Source organism: Malaclemys terrapin, chromosome 4 (genome assembly GCF_027887155.1).
Source record: "Malaclemys terrapin pileata isolate rMalTer1 chromosome 4, rMalTer1.hap1, whole genome shotgun sequence".
In the NCBI taxonomy this organism is placed as follows: domain Eukaryota; kingdom Metazoa; phylum Chordata; order Testudines; family Emydidae; genus Malaclemys; species Malaclemys terrapin.
In genome coordinates, this window is record NC_071508.1 from 14,111,488 (window position 1) to 14,128,526 (window position 17,039).

General features: G+C 44.7%; 1 protein-coding gene across 3 annotated transcripts in view; it reads right to left on the reverse strand.

Moving 5' to 3' along the window:
* The window catches only part of RASSF5 (Ras association domain family member 5), a 98,897-nt gene that overhangs the window by 34,255 nt on the left and 47,603 nt on the right, over positions 1 to 17,039 (reverse strand). The window contains exon 1 of one of the 3 annotated variants that reach the window (XM_054024923.1): positions 11,616 to 12,116. The exons of the other annotated variants lie outside the window; for them this stretch is intronic. Within the exon in view, the coding sequence (XP_053880898.1) occupies positions 11,616 to 11,717 (102 nt within the window). The 5' untranslated portion in view covers positions 11,718 to 12,116. Of the gene's footprint in view, positions 1 to 11,615; positions 12,117 to 17,039 lie in introns of those variants that run through there. 3 annotated transcript variants of the gene reach the window in all.

Genomic DNA, 17,039 nt, shown 5'->3' on the forward strand with positions numbered 1-17,039 from the left:
AGCTGCATTTTTCTTAGGGGGCTTTAGGGCTAAAACTTCCTTAGCACTTGATCCCACGAGTTGCTAAGCATCTCCCAAGATCAGGGCCTTAGTGAAAAATAAGTCAAAAGAGTTGAGTACGTAGAAGCACAGTTGAGGGCAAGTTTTCCTTGCTCGGTGATCAAATACCACCTAAGCCGCTAAATAAAGACTTCAGCTAATTGACTGCTCTTCAGATGGCCTGGTGGTTCATGAACACCAGGAACACTTATCTGTTTGCTCTGCTTCCAACTGTTACAATAGGTTCCACCAGATACTGTCTGTTCTAACAAAAGAGAAACAGAAGGGGAGTCTGGCAAAACATCCAGTGTGCAAACAAGGCTCTTTTTGACCAACTGGAAATAGGTTGTCTCAGCCCCAATGCCACTATTAGCCTGCGGTTTTATCCTTCAAGCCAAATCCTCTGCCATTTCGGGGTTTAAAGACACAGCCCTAGTGTCACCTGAAAGACAGTGATCTATTGAAATCATTAAGTGCTTTGAGATCGCTTCATGGAAAATATTGTTTAAGCAAAAGGCAGTGTGAGCTGGAGGAATGAGCCAAGCATTGAAAGTCCAGAGTTGTATTCCGAGGCCCAGACACGGACTCACTGCATGGCCATGAACAAGTCACTTCCTTCTCTGTAAAATGGGGATACTAATGCTTACCCTACCTGACAAAGATGCTCTGAGAATTAATCAATCAATCAATGTCTGCATATCACTTTCAACATACCAAGTGGTGGTAGACTAAACGTGCTAATAGAACAGAGGGAGGGGATAGCTCAGTGGTTTGAGCATTGGCCTCCTAAACCCAGGGTTGGGAGTTCAATCCTGGAGGGGGCCACTTAGGGATCTGGGGCAAAATCAGTACTTGGTCCTGCTAGTGAAGGCAGGGGGCTGGACTCGATGACCTTTCAAGGTCCTTTCCAGTTCTAGGAGATAGGATCTCTCCATTAATTTATTTTTTATATTTATTTATTTAACTACTTCCAAAGTATTTTAGCAACAATTTTTGTTAGAATAATAAATAAAATAAACAATAACAACAACAACAATAATAAAACAATCTAGGAAATGTTCCAGACATCAAAGGACCATAGAGCCTATTTGGTAGCATGCCCGCCACACAGCGGGGATAAGGGGACAGGATGCTTGGGTCCAGAATAAAAAGGAGAAACACAAAGGAGCAGAGCACATGATTCAGTCCAGTGACTGAGGTCACAGTTTCCTTGCATGACAAGAGCTGGAAAGAAAAATGTACAGGTTGGTCCCTTTTAATCCACAGCATTAACAAAGGCAACTGCATCCCAGAAGGGTTTCCAGGTGCTCTAAGAATCAATGCTGGGACACAAGAGAATAATAGTTGTTAGATACTTTCAGCACAGGTAACAGGCCGACAGCGTCTCAACAGCAGACTTTATTTGTCCATGGGACAGGTACAACATGGGCAATAGCAGTACAAATGTCCTTCATAGGCCCTCTGCCAGTGTACCTCCACCTCTTATAAGGGCAGGAATAACGTGGCCTCTTAAGGTCTTATTCTTCCACTCATCACCACAGTATTGGAGATCTCTTTACCAAGACTGCCAATGAGTCTAGCAATTTGAGTCGGTAGTTTCCAAGAAATGGACAACTTTCCACTGGAAGTGGCGCAAGACCCACCAAACTCATTTCACATCCATCTAATGCCTATTCCATGGCCTCTCTTAGGTAAGTATATGGCCCTGCTCATTACCGCAATATCTGAGCACCTTACAGTCTTGTTAATATTTTTATCCTCACAACACCCATGTAAGGTACTAGCCTCCCCATTTGACAAAGATCATGCAGGAAGTCTGTGGCAGAGCAGGGAATTAAACCCAGGTCACCCAGGTCCTAGGCTAGGGCCCTAATCACTGGATCCTCCCCGTCCAGTGAGTTAGTCAGTTTTGATGTGGGTTGGCTTCAAACTGTTGACTTAAGAGGTGAAAGGTTCTACATCCCATTTCCAATAACCAGAACCCCACACCAACAAATTAATATATTGTCTTTTACCAGTTTCAAAACAATTTAGGGACCCAGCTAGAAACCTCAAAAATGGGACTAACAGTAATACTGAGACCCCATCAAGACTCTACGTTATAATTAAAGAGTCTTCCAGGCAGCACAAAAGGTTACGTTGTTATTTTCAAGTATTCAAATGGAAATAAAAGAAAACTTGCTGTGACTGACAGCCCAGAACTCAGTTCCAGGCCAGGAACTTCTCTGTACAGCATCATAAATAACTTAAATAGTTCAGCAGTGTCTCTGCTAGGAACATATAATCAGCAAAGAAAGAAAAAGAAAACCCTCAGCTAATGGAAATTAAAGTGAACACTCCGAGGCCTACTGTTTTATTTATTTATTTCTCCTTACTGCTCTTGGCATTTTACAGCTTGCGTATTAGAACCGCAGCCAACAAGCCTTTCTGACATGGCAACAGTTTCCCAAAAGGACAGTGGCAGAAACCCCAATGCCTGGACAATTAAAACCAGACTAGACAAAGCACGAGCAAGTAAACTGGACAGTGTTGTGGTTAAATCACTGGACAGGGATTCGGGAGATTTAAGCTTAATTCCTGGCTTTGCCACAAACACCTTGCGCAAGTCACTTGGATCTCTCTCTACTTCAGTGGCCATCTGTGAAATGGGTATAATCTGTCTCTTCTCCCACCCTTTATCACAAAGCCCACACAGCAGCTTCTCTGCCATCACAAGTGTCCACGCAACCACCCACGATGTTTGTACCAGGGAATTCTGGGGAAAGCTGGGCAACTACCCCACAAGGCCTCAGCAGAAGGCAGAGCACACAGAGGACGTGCGCCAAGGGCAGCAGGAGTGGGTCTGGGGCAATGCACTTGGAGTGTCCTAGCGCACACAGTTGGAAGGAGAGACTAGTGAAACTGGATACACAAGCAGTGGGTCTGTCAACCCTGCAAAAAACCCCAGTGCACCCATTTCCTTGAACATCTGTAGGAGTGAATATGAGGTTAGTAACTATGGCAGCCATCATTGTTTTGCCCCTGCCTGAGGTATAAAATGCCACATGGGTGTCTTCCTGACCTCCATTGCCCAGCACCTTGCATCTTCATTTACACCAGTGCCGGGTGATCACAAGGTGGGTGCAACACACCAGTAGTTACCGATGATACGGTGGGGTTACAGTGGGTATTAATGATATCTGTGATGGTCTCAGCCTTGAGACTAGCGGCTCCACACCACAAAACTGCCCCCACAAGTGACTCTAAACGTGCTTCCTGGCAGTTTTGGCAGAGAAGCCAAAGAACTGAATGAACACAGACAGCAAATCCCCTCTTCTTATTTGCACTATGGTAGCACCTAGAGGTTATAGCAGAGATCAGGGCCCCATTATCCTAGATGCTAAACATACACTTAGGTATGTCTACGCGGCAATTGGGTGGCAAGACTGACACACGTCGGCATACCTGAGCTAGCTTGTTAAAAATAGCAGAGTAGCCAAAATGGCACCGGCTAGCTGCCCAAATACAAGCTTGCCCGGGGCCCTAGGTATGTACTCACATGGCTAGCCCATGCCACCATGGCTACACTGCTAGAATTAGTGAGCTAGCTTGATCAAAGCTATCCTGGATGTGCCTACGTGTGCTGTCACGCCTGTCCCTTAGTGAGAGACAGTCCCTGTTCCAAAGAGCTAACAATATGAATAGGTAAGGCAGATGACGGGCAAGAGGGGAAACAGTGGTTCAAAGAGATGAAGCAACTTGCTCAAGGTCGCTGGCAGAGATAGGAATAGAACCTAGGCCACCCAAGTCCCAGATGAATGCCACTGGGCCACACTTGCCTCTGTTTGCCTCGAGACAGCCCCTCCAATGAAAGGCTGTGGCATATGAGTGGAGGCTGACACTGTTGCTGAACATGTTTCCCCTGTTCTATGCACAAAGAATCCAGTCTCCGGGGTAACTCATCCAGCCCTTTTCAAGAGTGTGAGAGCCATTAACATTCAAAGATAGGACACCTACCTTACAAACATGCATAATCTGACTGGTACCAAACCTAATCATAAAAGTGATACCCACAGTTATGACAAGTCCAGCACCAACAAGCCGCAGTCACTGTCTAAAACTAATTCCAAAGGTCCCTGCCCCAACGAACTACAGTCTCCAAAATATATATATATATATAGAGAGAGAGAGAGAGAGAGAGAGAGAGAGAGAGACTTAAGGATAAACAGCTCTTGCCTACCAATGCTTTTTGGTTTAAATTGGACAAATTTATCTGGTCTTAAGAGAGGTCCCCTCCTCTAAGAGGTCAACAGGGCTAAGGTAACCATCATGTTCTTTGTTGCGAACCCCAGAGCAACAAGTTACGCAGTCAGCACCGCAGTATTACCTGGTAACATAGCAACATAGCTCTGCATATCTCCATGGCAAACAGTTGAAAGAATGATTTAATTTTTCTCTCTCCGATTGAGAAAGACATTACGTGGTGGAATTTTCTGAGCCACTGAAATCTAATTGCAAGGCTGCACTTCACAAAGGCTGGATCCCAGTTTCTTCATCCCTCTCCTCTTCCTTCATACCCCCAACGTGAAAAGATATTTAGTCTATCTTAGGTACTTATATGGCTGCCATTTCATGAGTATCTGAGCACCTCACAACACCCCTGAGGCAGGAAAGTGCTATTGTGATGGCCACCATTTTGGCCAACACACCAGGGACTGAACCGTAGACCTTGAGTGCTAAAAGCATGAGATGCTACAGCTTGAGCTCAAGAGCCCTGGCACTCTTGCAGGGGCTGTAACATACTTGGGCACAGAGGGGGACCCACTACCCCAGTGGATTACACTATCCCATTTTACAAATAGGGAATAGAGGCTAAGCGACTTGCCCCCGTCATACACTGAGTTTGTGACAGGACAGGGAGCTGAACCCAGGTCTCCCAATTAGCACCCTAACCACTGGACAATCCCTTCCTCTCTCTACCCAGCTAGGGTTTGACACAAACTAATTCACTAGGGAGACATACCCAGTGTGACTCATCCCCCACAGCAAAGTCACACATCCAAAATATCTGAGTCTTCCTTGGTGTTTGTTCAGACTTAGATATTCCACAACTGAACGCACATTTGCCAGCATCTGACCTACAGAGGGGGTGTGGGTGTGGGAAAGCCACACATGCGTTGGGCCACCACTACTCAAACCCAGCCATAAAAACTCTGTTCTCACTGCAGTCTCAGAAAGGCACCAAAGTCTGACTGAATGGGCCATGGAGACAGGATTCCTCTCTTACCCCTTAGAGGAAGGTCCCTTCAAACTAGGTTGAGGCACATTGTTGGGATAGCAGTTGTCTCTGGCTCTCTGGATAAAGAGGAGTCCAGTCTCCAGGACTCTCAGTCAACCTTGTCTGTGCTGAACTCTTGACTCATGGGCAGCAATTTTCAGCCAAGTGGTCTTATTTCTGTGCGCACTGAAGGACACCTTCCCAATACAGATGGCTTGAAAAGTGCTCAGAGAACATCATGCCTCACTAGGGCTCAAACAGTGGAATGATTCCAAAGCACAAACTAATTCAGGTCTCCATTTTTGTGCCATCTTCCCCTATGACTAACAGTAAGCACTCTAAGAACTAGTTTTAAAATGGCAGTTCTCAAACTGTGGGTCGCAACCCCAAAGTCGGTTGCAATCCCCTATTAATGGGGTCACCAGGGCTGGTGTTGGACTTGCTGGGGCCCGGGACTGAAGCCAAAGCCTGAGGGCTTCAATCATGGGTGGTGGGACTCAGGTTAGTCACCCCGCCTGGTGGTGGGACTCAGGTTAGTCGCCCCAAGGGCTTCAGCTCCCACTCTTGGGCTTCGGTCCCACTTCCTGGGGTCATGTAGCAATTTTTGTTGTCAAAAGGGGGTCGCAATGCAATTAAGTTTGAGAACCCCTGAACTAATATATGCAGTGAAAACTGGACAAAAAAAGGGTCACTGGATATAGCTTCCTCTCAAGAAACTGCCCTAAATACACCACCTACAATTCTGCTCCATCTTCATTACAGAAGATTAACTCCATTAAGCTATTGGGGCTGAGACCCTGAATGGTCTCTTTGACCAGGTCTTGCTGTGTTATGCATTTCCCCCTCCCCTTTGTGGGGAATCTTTCAAATTTGCCAGTCGCGTCTCCATTTGATGTCCAAAAGAACAGAGAAAAAACTAGACTCCCGGTATCTTCCAATCCACTACTTAAAATCCTACAGATGTGCTGTCACGCAGACGCACCTGAGTGCGAGCGCATGCAGTTTCCCAGCCTGACACACAAGGACAGAAGGAACCCAGGCTGGATTCTGCAGCTGCTCCACTTGTGGATCTATCTTGGGTGTCCACGGGACTTCCATGCGTAGCTGGATTACGGAATCAGGCCCTACGCTCGTGCACGGTCTCCGCCCGTTAGAGAACCGAAGGAGGTCACGCTTCTATACAGCTGGCTTGCTGATATTAGTAAGCAGAAGAGACATGAATGCAGCTGCAGTTTGCTCTGGACCTCTGCCCCAAGTCAATGCACTTGCTCTTGAGAAAAGTGTTATTCAGGAACTGGCCCTGCTTACTTACATTCCAGTGCGCATCACTTTCACATTCTGAGGCCAATGAGGAGACATTTGGACAGAGGCAGAGCTAAGTGCTACAGACCAGCGTCCAAATCAAGGAGGTGGTGAGGAAGCTCAGAGGCCCCTGAATTAAGGCCTTGAGGTCACAGGTCCTGATACAACCAAAGTGAAGTAGGTTGGGTGACAGCCCTGTGAATTCAACTTGATTGGCACATACAGGAGAGCTGAACATTTTGAAGGGTCATATGGGTAGGAACATTATTTTGATTAATCAGAGCCTGAATACTATAGTCTTAATCTACCCCTGTATTTGAGCAGGGGGTCTCCATTCTGCCCTTAGATCGATAATGGCAGAACAAGGTGGAAGAGACTGCAAGAAAGCGACAGGGAATAAAAGGGAAATCAGTGGGTGGGACAGTTAGCCATAAGAAGCCTAAAGATCTTCCAAAGCGTTTACAGAAAGGCCAGATTGCTTGAAATGGAGGTGTACAAAGGGAAGAGAAAAGTGAGATTGATTTTAAGAAGCAAGTTACTTACTGCAGATACACAGAATTCTGATCAAACGACGACGGGAGAACAACAGATATGCATCATAATGTGGAAATGCACATTTTAGATCCTAGATAGTAATTTGCCCTTTTCTCTTTATAAACACAATGTCCCCATGTCTGTTACTGCTGGATGCCAACAAGCAATTTGATTAAGCCCTTTAAGTACATCATATTGTTCTTTATACAGAAGCTCACGGAACCAGTCAGATGGTGAATTAGGAAAGTACAGAGCAGCAGAGCTGCAGGGGAAATGCTACAAGGAAGACCCAAATGTTTGCTTTGAACAATGATGTTTCCAATGTTGTATCTCTTATGATGCTAGAAAAAAGTTTAAGAATGATGAAGTTACTAAAGAGGCAAGATTTCCAGCCTAGATTTTTTTTTTAAATCACCTTTTCAAACCATGGGAATTAGCCACTCTGATGGCTGCATTTTTCTCTGTGTCTCACAATTTGTTTCACTTTCTCTAGGTCTATGTGGCCTTGCAACTCTCCTTAACTATTTCAGCTGTCTAGCACTTCCGTAGAAGGCAACCTTATCTAATTTTACACTATGCCATAGTCATTTAGGCTGAGATTTTAAGGGAATTAAACATCCAAGTCCCACTGAATTTCAGTGGTGGTTGGGCAAATAATTCTCTTAACCTCCTCGGAAGAATCCCACCTCAGAGTTCTCTAAGCTTTAAAGGAGGATAATGAGAAGCAGGGCTCCAAGGTCCTATGCCTGGCTTTACCTCTGACCTACCCAAAATATCAGAGCAACTCAAATTCCGTGTTTCAGTTGTAAAATAGGGATACCACTTATCTACCCATTGTGAAAAGTTACAAAAGGTTAGTAAAATGCTTTAAGATCCTAGAGCTTGTCTACATGGCAAGTTACTATGCAGCATGCCATGGTGTGAATCTACAGCGCTCGAGCTTGCCCTGGAGCTGGCAAACTCGCTGTGTGGACCCTCCTCCTGAACACTGAAAGTTCCATAGTGCGCTCCGACATCCTTGCCATGTAGACCAGCCCTTAGCATATGAAAGCGTACTACACTTATATGCAGGGGCATTCTTTAAATGGTTAACCATTTAAAGAGCTGGCTTGAACAGGCTGATTAAACCAGCTGGATGGGAACGAAACAGAACACGGAAAAGCACGTGCCAGAAAATGGCAGCGCTACTTGAGGTTTGACAAGATGGTTCTCTCTGCAGTCCCATCAGTGCTGGGGGGCCAGTCTAGTTAGGAAGCCTGTGGTGCTCAGAAGAGGGTTGCATCTCTGATTTGGGCATCCTTCCTGAATATCTAGAGTGGGACAGGCTGGGCTGAAGTGTGGCCAGCAGATTAATTAAATCTTGGATTCAGAACATGTTGACTGCACACAGCCATGGGCAGACGATGGGTTATGTGGCTGAAAACACAAAATTGTTACCATACAGAGGTGTTTTACAGACTGCGGTTGTGGAAACATTCCACATTTAACTTTTCAAAATGGTTCCAGAAGGAGGTACAAGTAGAAGGGGGGAATTACCCTAATTTGATGCTATGCCTGCCCAGTTCTGAGGGATTTCAGACAGCCAAACACATACATGCTTTGGCCCAGCATCACTCACACTACTTGGTATTAGAGCAATCAATCGCTGTAACAGGCTTCGTTTCATAATCCTGGCATCTCATAATCAAAAGAAGAGCGTCTCTGGATCCTAAACGTGTTTGGTTCTGGGACACCAATAAAAAGTCTCTGCTTCACCTAGTGACAGCCAATGACCAAGAGAGGGGCCTGGAGACTAACAAACAAAGCCACAGAGATTCCAGTTTGACGGAGGAGACAGAATCTCATTGTTAAGTTGCTTTTCTCAGACTATACAACACTTGGAGAGTGAATGAGAAGAGCAGATAAATGGATCAAATCCTAAAGTCTTCGGAAAACTCCCAGTGGCTTCAGTGGGTGTTTTGATTGAGTAAAGACAGATTGAGGGCCTCCAGAAGACCAGTAGCAAAAATAAGACTGTCAAGTTAAACCAACATCTCAAATATCTGCCTTGCCTGGCCTGGGAGGAGTGTGTACTGTACAGTAGTTCCCACCTGCTGGGGCGATAGTGCTGCTGTCCCAGAATTCTGCACATCGATGCCTGTACTGGTGTCAAGGCTGAATAATGACTGCACCTGTTTCCCTCTGTAATCTCCAAGGATGCTTGGGCAAAGCATTCCACCCACACCAACCAGCCTGTGCCTATCAAACAGCTTGTGTGTCATCTGGATCCAGGATGAATTTAGTTTCAATGATTCACATTTACATCAGAGATGGGAGGAGACAAAAACTCATTAGGTTCATGCTACTACATAACTGTCAGTGCCGGATTGTTCCTTACTGTCTGTTCTCTATTCCCTTTCTTCCGTCTCTTCCCCCCACACTCACATACACACTTCTGAGGCAATGGGAAGCTTCTCAAGTGATCAGGTTCTTGCAAGTACTAATTAACCATTGGAAATCATTCATTTTTTGGCCATATTAGGCCTCTAAATTTATTCCTAGCTATTTTTTGCCACTATTCAGTGACTTGTTCCTTCAGAACTCCAGGAGCCGGCTCCAGCCTTAGAGGGTCTAAGAATTCTCTGCAGTACATGTATAATTCCCATTAATCACACCTTCAAAACAAGAAAGCCAAAAGCAATAGCACACTTTGAATAGCCCCTACCACCCTAATATGATCAAGAGCCTTAAACTATTTCTCCCCCAGGAAAAAAAAAAAACAATCAATCAGCTGCTTGATGACTTGCATCTACTGTACTATTGTAAAGCCAGAAAATATAGATCATACAATAGGATTTGCTTGGGCCGCTATGCTGTTTTAAACAAGAAACATTTCCTTCCCACAGTACAAGAAACCTGTAATACCAGATCACTTGACATGAACTTCCTTTAACTTTCACCAGGTTTGACTGTTAAGAAGAGAGCAATGGAGGGGAGAAACCAGTGCAGTTAATATCCATTAGAATGGAGCCCAGATATCACAGTGATGAGCACATATTAGGGCAGGATAAAGCAGTGATTGAAAGAGCAGGCTTATTTAAAAATTAGCATTTCAATATCCTGCCACAGAAGAAAGAATGAAATAGGAACTGAATGCACACAGGGATATATATATATAAAATTATACAAAGATATTTAGGTCTTCTACACAAAGGGATAATCCAATGACATTTTCTAAAAAAAATGTTTGTTAGAGGTCAGCTCCTGACACAGATTACTAATGGGGGATGTCCCACGTTATAACCCAAGGGAGTATTTCTAAAAAGTTTCAGATGAGTAAGATGAGATCCTAAAAACTACCGGATAATAAATGGACTGTCGCACACACCAATTCACTCAACTGGACGAAGCAAAATAAACACTTTCCGATTAACTCAGAACTGCCCCCCCCCCTTTTTTTTTTTTGCACGCCACAGAGAAAGATGAGACCAAAAGCACCTGCTGAGGATTATAATGTTGCAGTTTCAGACATGCAAATATGGTAGCAACCTACAGTGGAATTTCACCACTGATCATTTAAAGTATTTTTTTCTTAAATGAAAAAGAAGAACTGCTACAGTGACATGGTGCTTTCCTCAGTCAGGCTGACAGCACAGCCAAGATCAAACTTTTTGCAGCGGTGGAGGAAAATGGTGACCCAGCGCATGCTTCCTAAGTAACGTGATCTGTGAACATTTTAGGGTTCTTTTTCCTGTGTAAAACCTCTACTTCTGTGACAGCTTTTTCCTCTCTTCTCTTTTTTACAGCTTGTGCTGGTTGGGGATTACAGATTCTCGGAGGGTTGATTTTAAATGTGTATATTAATATAGGCAACGTCTTGTCGGTGTTACTAACCGATACCAGTTTTGAAGTCAGGATAAAATGGTATACACAATCAAACACTCTTTTTAAACATACACCAGGGATTAACTTTGTCCATTTAAGTAATTCCAATGAGGTCAATAGAATTAGACCAGAGATGAATTTAGCCCATTAACTTTAGAAAACCTGCTGTCACCGTAACATGCCTCTCAGAATCTAAATGATCTGCAATGTTCTATGTTGCATGTGACAGCACAGGCATTCTCAGCCTGAGGGTTCTGACGCCCCGGGGGGGCAAAGGGTTTCAGCCAGATCCTGGATGACTGGGAAGGGGATCTTTTGGAGAGTGGGGGTGCATATCCTGCCATGGAAAAGGGAGTGGCAGAATAGACAAAGGTGAGAACCATTGCAACCGAGCAAAGACATTCCATCTACTTTACCAGATAGTGAGAGATGTAAGTAAATGCCCCCCTCGTTCTGAGACCAGACTGTGACCCTGACTATGACCGCAAGCTAATTTTGAGAACCTGGCACCTGCAGATAGATATGCATGCGCACAGAGACACTTTTTTTTGCACCTTGCTAGGGAGAATGCTCCAGCCTACACCCAACATGGCCTCTTAGATAGTTTTAAAGCTATTACCTTGCCAGGGGCTTTGCTCTGTGCACTCTTGAAGAAGGTGGTCTTGGCTGTGAAAAAAAAATCCTCGAGCTCTTCATCCAGACTACTGTACCCGCTGCTCATGCTGCGCTGCCAAAGGTCATCTACCAACAGTGGATTTGAGACCCTCAGAACGTTTGGGGCTCACCAAGCAGCTGGAGGGGCAGGTAACCATCTGATTCCTGTTCACTGCAGCAGCAGTGGGATTTCCCAATCCAGTTCCTGTACATTCAGCAGCAGACACGATTTCACATCCTCGGCTTCGCTCGTCCTTATCTGCAACAGCTCCTTCTGCTTGTTATCCAGCATTTAATTCCATGATTTCTCTGTTAAAACGGCCTTGCTGGGTTACCCTTCCCTTTCCTCACCCAACCAACTCCCTTAGCAAGGGCTGCCGGAGAATACTGAGGGATCAGACCTGAGTGAGTTTCTTCTCTCTTCACTCAGCCTCACTCACCATCTGTGGTTTAATCTCCTGCCTGCAAGCACAGCGGAGCTGGCTGTAAGAACACATCACCTCCCTCCCCCCACCCCCTTTCCTGCCTACTCTCAGTTCACACAGAGAGGAGCCCAGCCACTTCCTCTTGCAAGCTTTCGCACCCAGTTTTTGCACTGGGCTCAAATTCTCAGCATCTCCAGGGTAGAACCTCAGTGGGTGTAAATCCACATTGTCTGTGGAGCGGTGCTGATTTACATCACCAGCTGAGGATCTGGGCTTCCCTCTCAGGTGTCCTGCAATACCTTTCATAAAGGCGGGGATTGAGATCAGAGTAATCCTGCATTTAAAAGTATATTGCTATAGAAAGCTGGCTTACGGCGCTCTGCCAGGTAGATATCCTTGTGTGGCTTAATTCATTTACAGCCTTCCTGGAATTAACGCTGTAAGAACAAGCTGAGCTGAGTTTTAGCTTTGCTCAGCTGCTACATATTTTGCACCAAGGGAATCCAAAGAGAGGCAATGCAAGGGATCAGAAGCTCAGTACACTATTAAGCACAATGAGACCCCAGCCCTTAGTTGGGGCCTGTGTTATTCAATCTGTGGTAGCACATAGACACCACGGTGGTGGGTGCATGACAGACAGATTGCCTACTGACATTTTAATGCATGAATCAGTAGGTGCCTCTGCATTCTGCAGATAATTTTAGAACAGCCAGGATGACTTCAGCAAAGCTGACACAAAAATGAGGCAGTTTTGATTATAACCTTAGAAAGCACCACTCAGCTTGCCAGGTTAGACCTTCCAGTTTGTCAATTGCTGTGACGTTACAGGCAGATTCCCAAATCTGTTAAAATGATTCTTTAGTGTTGATAAAGCCTGGTAGCAACAGCATCACTCCCCCTCTGCCCACCTTTCAATCCCCCTATCTTTCTGCAATTCACAGAACCACAGAAATTAGAGATGGAATAAACCTATGAACCTACTCTATCCCCCCACTCCTTCCTTCACCTGTCCACTGCAGGGTTGCTGGTTTCATGTCTCGTACTCTGAATTCTAGTTTTAAAACATCTCCCCTGCCTTTCTCAGAGGTGAAGAATCTGAATATTTAGATGGAGACTTGCAAAGGTAAGTTCTATATCCATAAACTTCCACCAGACTAAGGCTTGATCCCCTCAGGGCTGATCATTGGAGTCAATGGGAGTTGAGCACTTTGTCGGATTGGGCCCTGAAGTATTCTGTAACATTGGGTAGCAGGTTACATTTTGACCCATCTGGAAAATAGATAAGTATTAACTACAAGCTTTGTAGGGCTAGTGAAAAACCCAAAGTCAGTTTGAGATTAAGCAGCTTCTTAATAGTAAAATACTAGTGGTCAATGTAGGACTCAGATTTTTAGAAGAGGAAACTTTCCCCATGTATAACAATTTTTCAGGGCTTAATTTATAAAACAGGAGAGGGGTGGGTGGGCAGGTAGAGAAGACAAGTGTGTGTGGGGGAGAATCTCGTCCTTTTTTTGTATCGGCTCTCTAACTATAAATATTTAAATTCTTCCCAGCCTGGGAATTTATTTTTCTTCTCTTCCTCTATATAACTTCTGTGGTTTGCACTATTTCATGCTCAATAAGGCCCCAATCCATCTTCCACTGAAGTTTATTGCAGTTGGATTAGACCCTAACTAACACAGGTGAGCTGTAGATGCATCTGACACCAATGTACTCATTTTAGAGTCAGGTAATTTTTTATTTCTCTCTCTCTCTCACACACACACACACACACACACACACACACACACACACACACACACACACCACTCACTCTCATATGGAATATCCATCCATCCCCTTTTTAGGGTGCAATTCTGACTGCCCTGGTGTTTTTAGAATTTAGCAACAAAAACAGGGAGCGGGAAATCAGGACTCCTAGTTTTTAATTCCAACTTCCCTGCTGATTTGCTGTGTGACTGTAAGCAAGCCACTTCATCTCTCAGCATCAGGAAAATGGCATAATACTGTCTGCTTCACTAGGCTATGAGGCTTCACTGTGGATTAAAGGGCTTGGAGATCCTCAGATGAGCGTAAATGCAGCAATTATTCTAACATTAACATACATTCTGTTACAGCAAAGTGCAAAGAATTTGCTGTGTATTAAACTTCCTCCCCCTGTGATAATTTACAGATGGTGTTTTATGATCTTACAGGATTTATATGGCACCTGTTGCCATGGCACCTGCGCAATTCACATTCAATTTCAAATCAACAAATATGAGTCACTCTCCAAGTGGGCAACTCTGAGATTACAGAGAACCAAAGAGCAAGGGTAAGCAGGTTAGCTTTGCAATATACCTGAAGACCACTGGACACTGGCAGGGACCACCAAAAGGAGCAAGTTCTACACGTTTGGATGACTCGTTGAGAATGCCCCAACACCTGGCCCAGGAAAGTTTGATTCTAGCAACTGATAGCAAAAGCATCCCACTGTGACAGGACGGAGCAGGCGTCATGTCTAAACGCACAAGCTGGGAATGTATTACAGATGACAGCCGTCCGTGTTCACATGAACAGCAGCTCTGCGTAAGGAGGTCTCTGAGCTGCCAAGCGCAGATGAAACATGCGTTATGGGCACGGAGGTGTTGTGCGGTTCCGACACACAGCAGCATTATAAATCACTCGGGGCAGTAAAGACAACACATCGGATATGCAGCTCCACTCCTCTCTGCTCACGCAGAGTGCATGTCTATTAGGAGAGAATTCTGCTCAGCCAGCTTCTCGGAGAAAATTCCCTCCTCGAGGCATTTTCTTTAAGAGGCCAGGAATAAACAACACTTGGCATTCCAAGGTTTGTTTATTTCTCTGATTCTAAGTTGCGGGGTAGAGCACAAATGAAGCAATGCGCTTTAGAACATTGTCCAATTAAGAGCTACATGCTACCCTTGGAGGGATGAAATGGACCCCTGTGCAGAGACCACCATTACCACTTAAGCCCTATTCTGAGGTCAGAAGTGCGGCTTAAATGGTGCATACACCTTGTTGTGGCCTCAACACAAGGGCGAATTACTCCCTCGATGAGGGAAATGATTGATGCCACTGCCAATCATGTGAAGATAGGGGGCAAAGTTTGGGCCTCAGAGGGGAGAATAAAAACCCGAACTAGTTAATTATTCAAGTATTTACAACGCAACTTGTAACAATATAGCAGCTGTTTTCTCACCACATGGAATATTTCTGATTGGGCCTAGCTGAGTGAGCTACATTGACTTTATAAGGGTAGGTTTAAAAACAGGCTCGTAAATTGTATGTACAAAGATACGCCCAGAAATGGTCAGGTGCATAAATGAGCCTAAACACATGCCATTGCATGCGCAAAGCAAGCGCTGCTAGCGGAGTTGCTGCTCAAGTCAGCAATTTTTTGAAAATCCAGCCATATACATTTGGTGGCAAGGATGGAATGCAAATCTAGAGCAGCAGCAGCTGAACAACCATTTCAGCTACAAAGACACGAACACTGGACCAGATCCTCAGCTGGGGTAAATGGCCGTAGCGCCACAGAAGTCAAGAACTAGGCAAATGGACACCAGCCAACGAGGCTCATGGTTCTCTTTCCAGATGTCAGTCACCAACCTTTTGGAGATCAGTCCCTCTCTGTAAACCGTGTCCTCCCATTTGTTGGGGGGATGGATAGCTCAATGGCTTGAGCATTGGCCTACTAAACCCAGGGTTGTGAGTTCAATCCCTGAGGGGGCCATTTAGAGATCTGGGGCAAAAATTGGGGATTGGTCCTGCTTTGAGCAGGAGGTTGGACTAGATGACCTCCTAAGGTCCCTTCCAACCCTGAGATTCTATGATTCAAATTCTTTCATTGCCAAGCTGAAATGTCTGCATCACAAAATAGCCCATTCCCCCCCAAGTTTGGCATAACTATAAGCATCTACTCAGGAAATCCTTCCATGCTTGAACTGCCATAGAGGGAAAAAAAGCAACTCCCAGCTATGGAGAGATCCAAAACCTAAGTCGAGGCTAATGAGATGCTGGTGAAGATATGGCGATTATGGTCTTCGCTGAAAGAAATCTGCATTGTCCACCAATAGTGAGCACTGAAAGACAGGTCAGTAAGAGAAGGGAAGCCTATCACACATGCATTTAATATTAAATATCTGGATTACAGTAGCACCTTGAGGCTATTCAGGATCAGGATTCCCTTTTATTGGGAACTCTGGGTCAGGGACATCTTTATTTTACTAAGAACTTACAATCTAAGACCTCCATTTTGCAAACACTTACACACATACATGAGTAGTTCTATTGGAAAAAAGAAATCAATGGAGTTTTCCCATTAACTTCATTGGGGCTTTCACCCAGGAATCTACTCATGGGCATAAAGGTTAACACATTCTTAAGTACTTTGCTGGCTCAGGGCCCAAAATATTAAGCATTGTTAACATGCAATATTAAGCATTAACTAGGTGTTAAGTGGCTATTCCTTTGATTTCACTAGCTCAGTTACATTTAATCACCACGTTTATTGCTTGCCAACTCTGAATCAGTTTTAAGATTCTTGAGTTTGTAACATGTGCTGCCAAAGGATTTTTTCACCCCACACATTAAATAGCTCACAACCAAGTTCCGTATCTCTCCCTGGTGCTCTGATACGGTTTCTTCATCATCTTTCCTCCTTCATGCTCTTCTGCTTTCTCCCAGAAGGCAACACTACACGACCAACAGAAACACATGACTGGAAGCTGGTTCAGCTCTACAGGTCAAGATTAAGCAGCAAATATGAGTTTGCAGATCAGATACATCTCTTATCCTTTCCCATCTTTTGTTGACAGTGGATTATTTTTTTAAACTTTGCTTTCCCCCATTAATTAGGTAATACACTGGAGATTCACAGGTACAGATGCAGTCCTGAAAATGCAAGTAAGATGTATGTTTATTGCCAAGGTTTCCTCCTCCCCCAAAGCATCTGAAAC